The 12,309-nt window shown below is 44.0% G+C and overlaps 1 protein-coding gene and 2 long non-coding RNA genes across 13 annotated transcripts in view; 1 reads left to right on the forward strand and 2 right to left on the reverse strand.

Annotated features, from left to right (window-relative positions):
• LOC306651898 overlaps window positions 1-6,546 on the reverse strand; it is a 317,192-nt gene extending 310,646 nt beyond the window's left edge. For 2 of the 3 annotated variants that reach the window (XR_013761237.1, XR_013761239.1), the window contains exon 1: window positions 1,053-1,130. This is a non-coding gene — a long non-coding RNA (uncharacterized lncRNA). Of the gene's footprint in view, window positions 1-1,052; window positions 1,131-6,519 lie in introns of those variants that run through there. The other variant, XR_013761238.1, reaches the window with a different exon arrangement.
• On the reverse strand, window positions 6,547-11,078 carry LOC306651897. The gene is made up of 3 exons (XR_013761236.1): window positions 10,961-11,078; window positions 8,523-8,743; window positions 6,547-6,601 (listed from the first exon to the last, which is right to left on the reverse strand). It is a non-coding gene; the product is annotated as an uncharacterized lncRNA (long non-coding RNA).
• The window catches only part of ATP11C (ATPase phospholipid transporting 11C (ATP11C blood group)), a 205,513-nt gene continuing 204,068 nt past the window's right edge, over window positions 10,865-12,309 (forward strand). For 6 of the 9 annotated variants that reach the window (XM_079124802.1, XM_079124798.1, XM_079124793.1 and 3 more), the window contains exon 1: window positions 11,647-11,862. In XM_079124802.1, coding sequence (XP_078980928.1) covers window positions 11,836-11,862 — 27 coding nt within the window. In that variant the 5' untranslated portion in view covers window positions 11,647-11,835. The other 3 variants (XM_079124796.1, XM_079124795.1, XM_079124797.1) reach the window with 3 other exon arrangements.

The raw sequence follows: 12,309 nt of genomic DNA on the forward strand, positions 1-12,309 counted from the left end.
ATCTGAAAGTGGATGGCTGCATCACTACAACCCAACCACCTAAGAGATGATGGGGAAGGGATCTATTCCCAGGTGACAGAACATATCTAGCTGTCTATCATGTCTAGGAGGGATGACCTGAGAATAGATGTACCCTGATTCACAGGCAGTAACAAACAAGTTATCCAGGGATTTAGAACAAACTTCTCATAGCAATCTAAATATTGCTACTTAGAAACTTACAATTATATCTACTTTAAAAAGGCATGTAGCCAAGCACAGTGACACACACCTGTAATCCCAGAGGCTCAGGAGGCTGAGGCAAGTTCAAAGCCAGCCTCATCAATTTAGCGAGATCCTAAGCAACTTCACGAAACCCTATTTCAAAATAAAAAAAGAATAAAAAGACTGGGGATGTAGCTCAATGGTTAAGAACCCCTGGGTTCAATCATCTAATACAAAAAAAGCATGTAAAATTCATAAAATCTGTCAGAAGCAATTTAACAAATCATCCCCAAAACCCCAAACAAAAACAAAAACAAAAAATTATCCAAACACTTTATTTTCACATGGAGAAGAAATAAGGTGTGGAGAGTGTAAGTGATTTGTCAGAGGAAAAACTCTAGTTAACAGAATTTAGATCCCTTGAATCTCAGTTTAGGGCTCTTTTCTTAACAACACATAGCTAATCCTACATTCCTTTGTTGACATTTCCTGAGCTTCTACAATGTGCCATGATCCTCCCTGGGAAATAGAGAGTAAAATAAATAAGAAATACAAGAGCCTGGTTTACACAAAACTTTGCATGGTTCCTTCCCTCAAGAAACTTGGGCACGGTGGCTCATGCCTATAATCCCAGCAGCTCAGGAGGCTGAGGCAGGAGGATATGGAGTTCAAAGCCAGCCTCAGCAACAGCGAGGCCCTAAGCAACTCAGTGAGACTCTGTCTCTAAATAAAACACAAAATAGGGCTGGGGATGTGGCTCAGTGGTCGAGTGCCCTTGAGTTCAATCCCTGGTACCCCCCCAAGAAAAGAAGCTCTTGCAGCTGGGTACCAGGCATAATGGCACACACCTGTAATCCCAGTGACTTGAGAGTCTGAGGTAGGAGGATCTTGAGTTCCAGGCCAGCGTAGGCGTTTTAACAAGAACCTGTCTCAAAATAAATAAAAAGCGCTGGGGATGTAGTTCAATAGTAGAGCGCCCCTGGGTTCAATCCTTGGCACAAAAAACAAAAACAAACGAAAAAAATCCTCTGGTGTTTGTTCTGTGTTCTGTGCATGTTGCTGTATTTTTGGTGAGTGGGGTGTATTTGTGCACAGTCATATCCTGTGACAAGAAATAAATGAAACTAAAATGGCAAATACTTTTGCAAGTAGGGCAGACTAAATACTTGCTGAAGGGTGCCAAATGGAATTACAAATGCTAGAAAATTGAGCCAGTGAAAACTATATGACTTAAAAATAAAACAGACACCAACAGAGATATTAATTAATTCAAGGTTGGATTTGATTGTTAAGGGGAATTTGCATCTCTATCACTGCTGGGAAGAGAGCCATTTTTAATGGATTTTGATGGCATCCTGCCTGAGCTTTAGTACCTAAATGTTGGCCTGGTTGAGATAAAATTTGAATTAATCGATCAGAAAGACTGGAGGATAGTGCAATTTGCTTTTATTTTAAAACAGTAAAAAGGGGTTGAAATAGGGCATGCAGGTTTGTTAATTTTCAGTTCTGAACCTCAACTTCTATTCTTTCAGTGTGTGTGTGTGTGTGTGTGTGTGTGTGTGTGTGTTGTTGTTACTGGGGATTAAACCCCATGAGTGCTCTACCACCAGCCCTTTTTAATTTTTATTTTGAGATAGGGTCTTCCCTAAGATGCCCAGGCTGGTCCCAAACTAGCCATCTTTCTGCTTTGGCCTCCTGAGTTGCTGGAATTATGTGCCTCTTCAATGGGTACTCTATTTGCTTCTTTCCCAATTGCCTGTTCCCATGAAAACCAAGGTTTGTTCCTTGTTTTTTTTAAAGATGGAGACCACTCATTTCCATGCATCCTCATTACCTAAAATCATTTGATTTACTCACTCTCTTCTTCTTTCTGGACCTTCTTGTTTTTAGAAGAGTGATCCCTCTTCCCTTGTTACACCTTGGCTGTGAGTTTTCCAGTTTATATCCTTCTACTGCATTTCATACCCAGCTTCCTCAATTATCTTCTCTTTCTAAGTTATCTAATAATCTTCTCTTTAGCTTCTCCTTCCTATATATTTCTTTTCTGTTTTTAAAACATGTATGTCTCCCTTAGTTTAGAAAAGATGCTTAACCCTGATGGCCCTCATAGCAATTGTACAACCTTTTCCACCCACTTCTTCCACCATCAAACTTTGCAAATGAAGGGTTTACACCTATAAACTCCTGCAACCTGGCTTTTAGCCCAAGTACATTGAAAATGCACTCAAATCTAATGCAGGATTTTTGAACCACTAAATGAAATAGCTTTTCTCAATTCTTATTTATTGTGAACAGGAATAGATTTTTGAGGTTTAGACTATCATATACTAACCTCTAATACCACATTTTCCATGCATACTGGATATTTTTATTTGAACATCCTACTGCTACTTCAACAATGTTAAAACCAAATTCATAATTTCCTCCACTGATATTCCCTTGGAATGATTTTCCTATGTATGACTGACATTAAGCTCTGTGAGAGCGGGAATCATATATCCCATGTTTACTGCTATCTCTAACACACTACTTGGGTGTAATCAATATTCAGTAAACATCTTTTGAAATGAACAAATGAATGAACATCATTTTCCCACTTAGAGTCATTCTGGATCCACCTCTCTCCTTTGTCCTATAAATCAAATCAGTGACCAAATTGTGTCAATTATGCCTTCAAAATATAGTGGTTAAATGTGCATATTTGTTCCAAACTACACTGAGATTCCATCTCACTCTAGTCAGAATCGCAACTATCAAGAATACAAGTGACAATAAATGTTGGTAAGGATGTAGGGGAAAAGGTTCACTCATACATTGCTGGTGGGACTGCAAATTGGTGCAATTACTATGGAAAGCAGTATGGAGATTCCTCAGAAAACTAGGATGGAACCACCATTTGACCCAGCTATCCCACTCCTTGGTTTATACCCAAAGGACTTAAAATCAGCATACTGCACTGACACAGCCACATCAATGTTTATAGCAGCTCAATTCACAATAGCTAAGCACTGGAACCAAACTAGGTGCCCTTCAACAGATGAATGGATAAAGAAAAGGTGGTATATATGCACAATGGAATATTGCTCAGCCATAAATATGAATGAAATGATGGCATTTTCCAGTAAATGGATGGAACTGGAGAATATTCTGTACTAAGCAAAATAAGCCAATCCCAAAGAACCAAAAGTCAAATGTTTTCTCTGATATGTGGATGTTAATTCACAATAAGGGAAGGGGAGAATAGAGGTAATCTGCACTAGACAAAGGGGAGTGAAGGGAGGGGAGGGGGCACAGGGTAGGAATGATAGTAGAATGAATCAGACATTATTTCCCTGTGAGCATACATAATTACATGACCTGCATAACTCTACATCATGTACAACCAGACAAATGAGCAGTTATACTCCATTTATCTATGATGTGTCAAAATGCATTCTACTATCATGTACAACTAATTAGAACAAATTTTGAAAAATACAGATTTGGCTCAGCACGATGGTACATGCCTATAATTCTAGTTACTCAGGAGGCTAAGGCAGAAGGTTTGCAAGTCTGCAGCCAGCCTGGGCAGCTTAGTGAGGCTCTGTGACAAAGTTTAAAATTTTTGAAAGGGGCTGGGGATGTAGCTCAGTGGTAAAGGGCCCCTGGGTTCAATCCCAGTACCAAAAAGAAAAAAAAAAAAAGAATACAGATCTGGAGTCAGCCTGATGCCTTTGACTCTTGGCTTTGCTTACTTTGTAGCTGAGACTTGGGCATATTCCATAACCTGTCAGTTTATTTACCTATAAAATGGGTAGTAATAGTTATATTTACATTATCAGGTTAGTGAATATAAGTGAGATAATCTGTGTAAAGATTGTAGCACAGCGGGGTGTAGAGGAGCACACCTGTAATACCATGAACTCAGGAGACTGAGGCAGGAGGATCCAGGTCAAAGCCAGTCTCAGAAACAGTGAGGCACTAAGCAACTGTGAGACCCTGTCTCTAAATAAAATACAAAGTAGGCTCAGTGTTTGAGTTCAATCCCTGGTACCGACCCCCCCCCCCCCACACACACAAAAAGATTGTAGGACAGTACCTGGCACATAGCAAGTATTCAATAAATGATAGCTACTAACATTGTCTTTCACTACTCCCCAGTGTAGACTATGTTACCCTGGAGAGAGGTCTACTTACTGTTTCACCTGCTATTTCTCTTGGCTAGAATGTTCTCCTTTCTCCCCATTCAAAATGCTATTTGTTCTTCTAAAAATTAATTTTTATTTTTGAAAACAATGGATATTCATAGTAAAAACATACATAGATTTAGAAGTCTTAAAAAGAAGCAGATGCCTGCCCCATCTCTCCCAACTTCTGATCTGCACTACTGGAGGAAGGATTAGTTTTTACTTTTGTATTTGCACATAATATATTTATATCAATATTTCTTTTTTTTTTTCGTGGTACTAGATATCAAACCCAGGACTTCACACATGCTTGTCAAGTGTTCTACACCTGAGCTTGCTTCATCCCCAGCCTTCTTTCTTTCCTCCTTCTTCTTCTTTCTTCTTCTTCTTCTTCTTCTTCTTCTTCTTCTTCTTCTTCTTCTTCTTCTTCTTCTTCTGTTTTGTTTTGTTTTTTGATCTTTTAATTTCTAGATAGCATTTTTATTATGAAAGACAAAGATTAAGAGCTCTTATGACACAGTCCTCTACAACTTGTTCTCCCTTCATCCCATAAAAGTTTTAATTTAGTACATGAGTAAGCCTGTGTATTCTTCTTCTTTATTTTTTTGTGGTGCTGGGTTTGGAATCCAGGGCCTTGTGCATGCTAGGTAGGCACCCACTGAGCTACATTCCTAGCCCCAAGGCAGTGTTTTTATTATTTTTACTATGTATACGTTTGTCACTTTGGAGTCAAGTATGTTTTATCTTTCATTACTCATTTACTTTTTTGAGAAACTTTGTTTTTCCTGGAGTTAAAAAATACCTTGTTTTTTTTTTTTTTTTTTGTTAGATTGTTTTACTTTCTATGTGTCTATCACTAATTCTTCACTAATATTCTCACAGAGTTGTAAAATCTTTCTGAATACTATTCTCTACATGTTCAAACACATTGGATAATCTATTAGTTTTAATTTTTATTGTTTTCCTTTTTTCTCTAGAGCATTAGTCCTGGATTCTCTACTTTCCCAACTTCCCTCTTGCATCTCTGGGTGTGCCACACAGCTGTCTACCTTGAACTTTTTTATTCATTATCATCTAGAGAATTCCTTTCCTTCTCTTTTAAGTTTATCCCTGTTTTCTGGCTCCCACGTGTTCCTCTTTCTTGGTTTAGTCCCTCAATTGGTATAATGTGTGTTTCAGAAGCTTCCTGAAAATTGAAGTTAAATTTCTATATCACTGGGGCTGGGACTGTGACTAGTACAGCACTTGCCTAACATGAATGAGGTCCTGGATTTGATTCCTGGAACATTAAACAAACAAACAAACAAACAAGCAAACAAAAAATCATTTACTGCTCCTCAGCATGGACTACTGCTCCTCCAGGCAGGTCTACTTACTACTATTTACTGGAATATTTTCACTTGCACATCTAGGTCATTTTTTCTTGGATTGAATGGTCTCCTAATTCTTGAGTATGTGTCCAAATACCTATTTATATCTTCAAAATAATTTTAATGAAAAGAATGCATGTACATAGTTAAAAGGTTAAAGGGTTAAAAGGCTTATAAAGAAAGACAAAAGTCCTTTATCCCTTTCTTCCCCACTCCCAATTTGTGTTCCTTACAGGCAAGTACTTTTCATTATTTTAGCTGTTTCTTAAGCTATTTACCTCCTCGTTGCCAATTAAAATAATTATTATGATATATCTAATGACTTCTTTTTTTTTTTTTTTTTTTGTACCAGGCACCAGAGAGAACTCAGAGAGGCACTTAACCACTGAACTACATCCTCAACCCTTTTTTGTAATTTATTTAGAGGCAGGGTCTTCCTGAGTTGTTTAGGGCCTCACTAAATTTTTGAGGCTGGCTTTGAACTTGCAATCTTCCTGCCTCAGCCTTCTGAGTCACTGGGATTACAGGCATGTATGTGCCAGCATTTCCAGCTTGACCTAATGACTCCTAATTAAGAGGAATAGAGTTGATCTTCTGTCTTATCCTCTCTAACTTCTCTGTGAGATAGGAATTTGGAGATAAAGACTGAGTCTCAAAAAAGAAACATCCATGAGCTGCTGGAATTCAGGAAATGCCTATGAACCTTTGAAATGCAAAACAAGCTTTCTGGACCAACCCAACCTGTGCCCTTGGCCCGTGCCCTTGATCCATGTCCTTACCTGAAAAAAGTAATGTGATCCAGGACCAAGCTGAGACAGGAGGATCTCAAATTGGAAGCCAGCTGTGCAATTTAAGGATACCCTATTGCAAAACAAAAAAAATAAAAAGAGCTGGGGATGTAGCTCAGTGGTAGAGTATCCCTGAGTTCAATTCCCAGTACCCAAAACCAAAAACCAAGAAAATCATGAGGGCAATGCGCAAGCACTAGAAAAACTGGTGCGAAATTGTGTAACTCTGTCTTGGCTCCACCTCTAGTCCAACTCTTAGCAATTGTCCCTCTATAAATCTTAACATCCCACTTGCCATCTCTCCCTCGGGAGATGGTCCAATTCTCCCTTGAATGTGTATTTCTTACTCCACCCCGAAGACATTTCTCCCCTTAGATAGCTCGCACTTTCACACTCTCTGTCTCTGTCTCTGTCTTTTTCCAGCACTGGGGATTGAACCTAGGGGCACTCCACCACTGACCTTCGCCCTCAGCCCTTTTTATTTTTTGAGATGGGATCTCACTAAGTTGCCAAGGCTAGCCTAGAACTTGTGATTCTCTTGCCTTGGTCCCCTGAGTTGCTGTGATTATAGGCCATGCCACCATGCCCATCCTGCTATCTCACTTGAATGTGATCTGCTTTCTTTAATAAATATGTTTCTGCCTGGCACATGATGAAATTATTTTCCATCAAGTACGCCAAGGACCCCACTCCTCTTGAGTCAAGTTTCCCTGCTCAGGGAACTCCTCTGGTGACATGTCTGTCTTCCCAATGTATTTTGGTAGTGTTTAGAACCCTGAATTAGAAATAATTTCTTCAGAATCTTAAAGGCCAAACTCCATCTCAGTGAAATCGTTGTAGATCCTAGTGATTGCCTCTTCCCTTCCACTGTGATAAAGATTAAAAACAACAACAACAACAACAACAACTTGTTTTTAGGTACTGGGTATCGAACCCAGAACCTCACACACACTAGGCAAGTACTCTATCACTGAACTATATCCTCAGTCCAACTCCATTCTTTTAATGGTCATTTCTAGAACCTAGACTGTCTTTGATATCATGATTGCTAGAATACACCTACTCTCCCTTTTTTGAAAAGCAAAACAATATTAGATCATCCTCAGTCCCCTTGGGCTTGTGCCATTCTCTGATTACTAACCTCATCTGTCAGTACCCTAGGATGTAATTAATATGGGCTATTTGAAGCACAATAACAGGGAGCCCTGATCTCATCTGAGGAAGTGACATTTAAGCTGAGATCTAAAGGATGAATAGCAAAGGCGGTGAAAGCATTCAGCAGAGGTGGCTGTGCAGAAGCTGTTAGGAGAAAAGGAAACTTGGGAACTCAAGGAATGAAAGGTGGGAAGTGGAGTGAGTGAGAGGGACAGTTGCCCACTTGAGGCTAGAGAGGAAGGAAGGGATCAGAGAATTCAGGACCTTGTAGGTAAGGTTAAGGCAGAATTTCAAGGCATAAGCAGGGGAGTGATTTGATTTTATTTGTCTTCCGAAGATTTCTGATTGCAGTGTGGAGAATGAATTGGAAAGGTCTAATAGTTAGGAAGATATGGGTAAAATTGGTCTTAAATGAAGGCCAGCCTTGAAAGATATCACACATGTCCAAAAGATAGCCTCATGAGGTGTGTTTGAAAGCTTAGCAGGTATAGTTCAGTTTCTTCAACTTGCTGATCATGGTGGGATTTGGATGTAGATTTAACAGCTTCAATTTTTTCCTGCCTTTTTTTTTTTTTAAGTATTGGATGGAAGAAGTGATTGCTTCTTTTCATCATTGCTCTCTTGCTGGATCATGGTTGCTATTGTGCCCTAGTGGCTGGTCTGCCCATTTGGCATGGTGAGATTTTCGAGGGGTTGAGGTAGAAGGTGGGAAAGAGCACAGGGGTGGGGGATGGGGGGAGTGGCAGTGGAGAAGAATGGCTTTCACAGAAATTGGGCAATAGGCATTATCTCTAATTAAGCTGGAAATAAGGATAGAAGATAGCTTCCTGAATTCCTACCTGCTGGAGATTGGGGCGTCTGTGCAGTCAGCTGATACACCAGAAGAGTTGCTATTATGTGCCACATGTTTTGACAGTTTAGGCAGGAGGAAGTTGGTTTTTGCAGCTCTGTTTATGGAATTGGCCCAGTGAAAAAATGCTGGCTGATGGTCTGCTTTTCATAGTCATCGACAACAGCTTTCTACAACACCTGGGATTTCTTTGGAAACTGTGAAGAGGCGCTGGAAGAACAAAAATAAATTTGTGTTTTATAAAAAACCAGGAGTTTTTTAAAACTAGAAAGGAGTGGCTCTACAGGATATATGTGAGAGTGTCTCTAATTTAAGGTTGAATTTGGGATATGGAAAAAAATCACCTTTGCATAAATTTCATGTTTTGTTGAGCATATTTTGATTTGTATGAAATTGCATTTCTATAGTTGAGTAAATTAGTCTAGACCCATGAGTATAGGTGTCTTGCTGAAATAAATTAGTAGGACAAAGAGGTAGTGGAATTATAATAACAAACTAAAACTCAAATAACAATTCTGCTGTATCTTGAAGGATCTTAAATCACTGCTTTTAAGTTGCAGCAACACGACAATAGGCAAGTGTGAGAGGAAACTGCAAAAGAAAAAATCCGTGTCTCTGATTTTTTGAGTTGATCTGTTTGAATCCACAAGCAGAATACATTTTTCTCCATTTGTTTAGCAAAACCTAATAAGTAAAGATATTATTTATTAGTAAGCACTTGCATCCCTAAATATGTAAATTGATTTTCCATTACTTATTTTATTGATAAGGATTCTAGATTTATGCCTAGAACAAATAACAATAACCTCCTCCATCCCCCAATTATGGTATATAGAATAGTGCCTGCCAAACAGTAGTTGTTCAGCAAATAATTAGTGAATGAAATTAAGGTAGTTGCTGTGTTTCATAAAAGCCAGAAAACAAACTGAAAACACGTCTTTGAAGTAGTAGAGAGTAAAAAGTTTAGATCCATTTTGTCAATATCTGATTAATATAGATTTAACCTAAATCTTAAAAAATCATTAGATACTGCCTCAAGGGAACAATCATGGGGAAGAATTGTAAACTGTTGGTTTTACCTCCAAGCAGTTAGAACATTTTTGGAACTTGCATTTGCATTTTACTGGGGGATGGGCTCCTAGTTGATCAAAGGATAGAGTTCAAACTTCATAGCATGTTTCTTAAGACGGGTTTGAGTTTCGGCTTTCACCAGAGACTCTACCCCACCCCCGCCCACACATTTTAGGCATCAGTTAATATGATGTGCTCTTTTTTTTAGGTTGTCCTGCACTTTCTCACTGATCGCTCCTTCCACCCAGGAGTTCGCCCCAGTGGTCCCTCCAAAGCCTTCCCAAGATCCAAGACCCAGTTAAATCTCCAGTTTATCAGCATAGCTTCCCCAGACCTCTTTTTCAGAGGCACTATCAACTTCCCCTTTCGTTCAGCACTTCACATTCCTACTCTAGCAGCCATTACATTCTAACCTGTCGTGTTTTCACTTTTCAGACTGCGATCACCCTCTGGGGAGGTCGTTTGAAGAAGTCACTGTGTCTAGCGCCTAGCACAGTGCCTGGTACAAAGAAAATAATGAGTAAGATTTGTTGAAATGAATCTAAACCCTAGAAGGGAAAAGGAGAAGTGCTAGTGCCCAGCAGGAAAGGCCCTTCAGGACCTTAGGGGCGGCCGGTGGTGTAGCAGGGCCTGTCCCCAGCTCTCTAGTGGCTGGAGAATGTGGCGCGACAAAAGTCTCGGGCAAATGTTCCGGAATTACCTTTACTAATTTCTTTACTTTTATAGTATCTGCAAGTTTTTCTCCAACAGCTTCGGGCCCCGCCTGAGGGCGGTGCAAGACGGGTGTGGGGGAGGGATGCCCAGTCTCAAGGCTATTCTCGACTCAGCTTTCAGTTTTCATTTTTTAACTTTGGCAGATTCCAGTTCTAAGCTAGGGGCGGAGGGTGTAAAGGGTTTCCCGGCGCAAATTTCGCGTTCTAGGGGAGTCTCCCAGCATTCGGGAATTCGCCTCATTTATCCTTCGCACATTTGCCACAGTTAGGAACCTAGCGAGTGCTCCCGACCTCCACACATGGTCGGTGCTGAGAAGCGCGGTTCGGCTCAACGCTCATCTCAAGCTTCCTCCTTCAACCCTCCGGGCAAACCCCGGACGGGCGTGTGGGGGAGCTCCCAGCTCGCAGTAGCCGGCGGAGTAAGGGGACCGTTGGACTACAACTCCCAGGCTGCTCCGGGAGAATTGCGAAGGAGGGGGCGCTGGGGGGGTGGCAGGGAAATCCCGCCCCGCTGCGCAGCAGCAACGACACAAAGCCTGACTTTACAACCTCACAGAGAAAGTGGAAGTAAGAGGGCTTAGGTGGGGAGGCTGAACAAGAGAAAGAACGAGAAGGGAAAGCCGCGTAGATGGGAGACCCTCACCTTGGTAGATGAGAAGGGGGCGGCTTTCCTAAGTAATCCCCCCGCCCGCGCCCCTCCCGCGCCAGGGTCTCCACAGTGCCCCGCCAGTGCCTACTGCCCCTCAGAGCGCGGTTACTCCCGGCCGGGAAGCGGGAGCCCGGCCGTCTCGCGGGCTCGGAGCCGGCCAGCGGGCTGCGCCGAGGCTCCCCAGCCCGAGTGCGGGACGAAAGCGCGGGGCCGAGGAGGGGCTGTGAGTGAAGCGGCGCGGTGGACGAGTTAGGGCCGGGGTGAGGGAGGCTGTGGTTCCCCGTAGAGACGGGGGAGTAGTGTCGGGCGGAGGCGAGGCGAGGCGAGGCGCGTGGAGCCTTGAGAGGCTCTCCTGAGAGGGGCGTCCGCGGAAGCCAGCTGGGCGGCGGGCGGGGGCTTAGCGCCGGGAAGAGTGCGGACAGCGGGGTGCCGAGCCCGGCGCCGGCGGAGAGGTTGGGGCGCCCCCCTGCCCGCAGGAGGAGCCTAGCGCTCCTCCGCCATCCCTCCCCCGCGCGCCGGGCTCGGTCCTCCGCGGGCTGCGGCGGGCCGGCGGTGCTGTGGCCAGATAAGGGGGAGCGACGGGGCCGCCGCCCCCGGGCCGGGCGGGCCGGGGCTGGGGGCGGGGGCGAGGGCGAGCGAGGCGGGGCGGCGGCGGCGGCGGGGCCTCGGGCGCGAGGGCGCGGGCGACGCGGGTTGGGGGGAGCGCCGAGAGGCGAGGAGGGCAGGCTGCGGGCTGGTGGCTGGTGGCCGGGCATCCCGCCTAGCTGCCCGCTTTGCGCCGCCGGCCCACGCCGCAGTGTGTTTTGTGGACGGCGCCTTCCCGGACAGCCCGGTAGAGTCCAGCTGAGTGCCCGGCCGCCTTCGACGCGATGTTCCGTCAGAGCTTGAACCGTTTTGTAAGTACACTCGCTGCGGCTCCCCGCGTACCGGGCGGCTTACTCCCAGCCCCTTCGCCGGGTCCCTCACAACAAATTTCTGAGGGGTCACTGGGAGACGCCACCCTCGGCCCTTTTCGTTTGAACTGAAACGCCTTGCCCGGGTGGCCGCGGTGGGGAGGCAGGTAGGGCTCTCGGGGCAGCCCACCCCCCGCCCCCAGGACATTTGAGCCCGGGCTCTCCGGGGCTGCCAGGAACTCTGCCTAGGAGTGGGGGGCCGCCCTGCAGCGGCGCGGTGGGGGTCTCGTGGAAGGACAGCCCCGGGGGCCCCTCGGTGTGCTAATTAGACGAAGATGGCGTTTTATTATCCGGGAGGAAGCTTTCTTTTGTTTCCTCTGCCACGAGCACATGGAGGTAAACCTAGACCTGTCACTGTGGCCCGAAAGCGGAGCGGGGCGCTGAGGGAGC

The sequence above is a fragment of the Sciurus vulgaris genome (genome assembly GCF_902686455.1).
Source record: "Sciurus vulgaris genome assembly, chromosome: X".
Taxonomy (NCBI): Eukaryota; Metazoa; Chordata; class Mammalia; order Rodentia; family Sciuridae; genus Sciurus; species Sciurus vulgaris.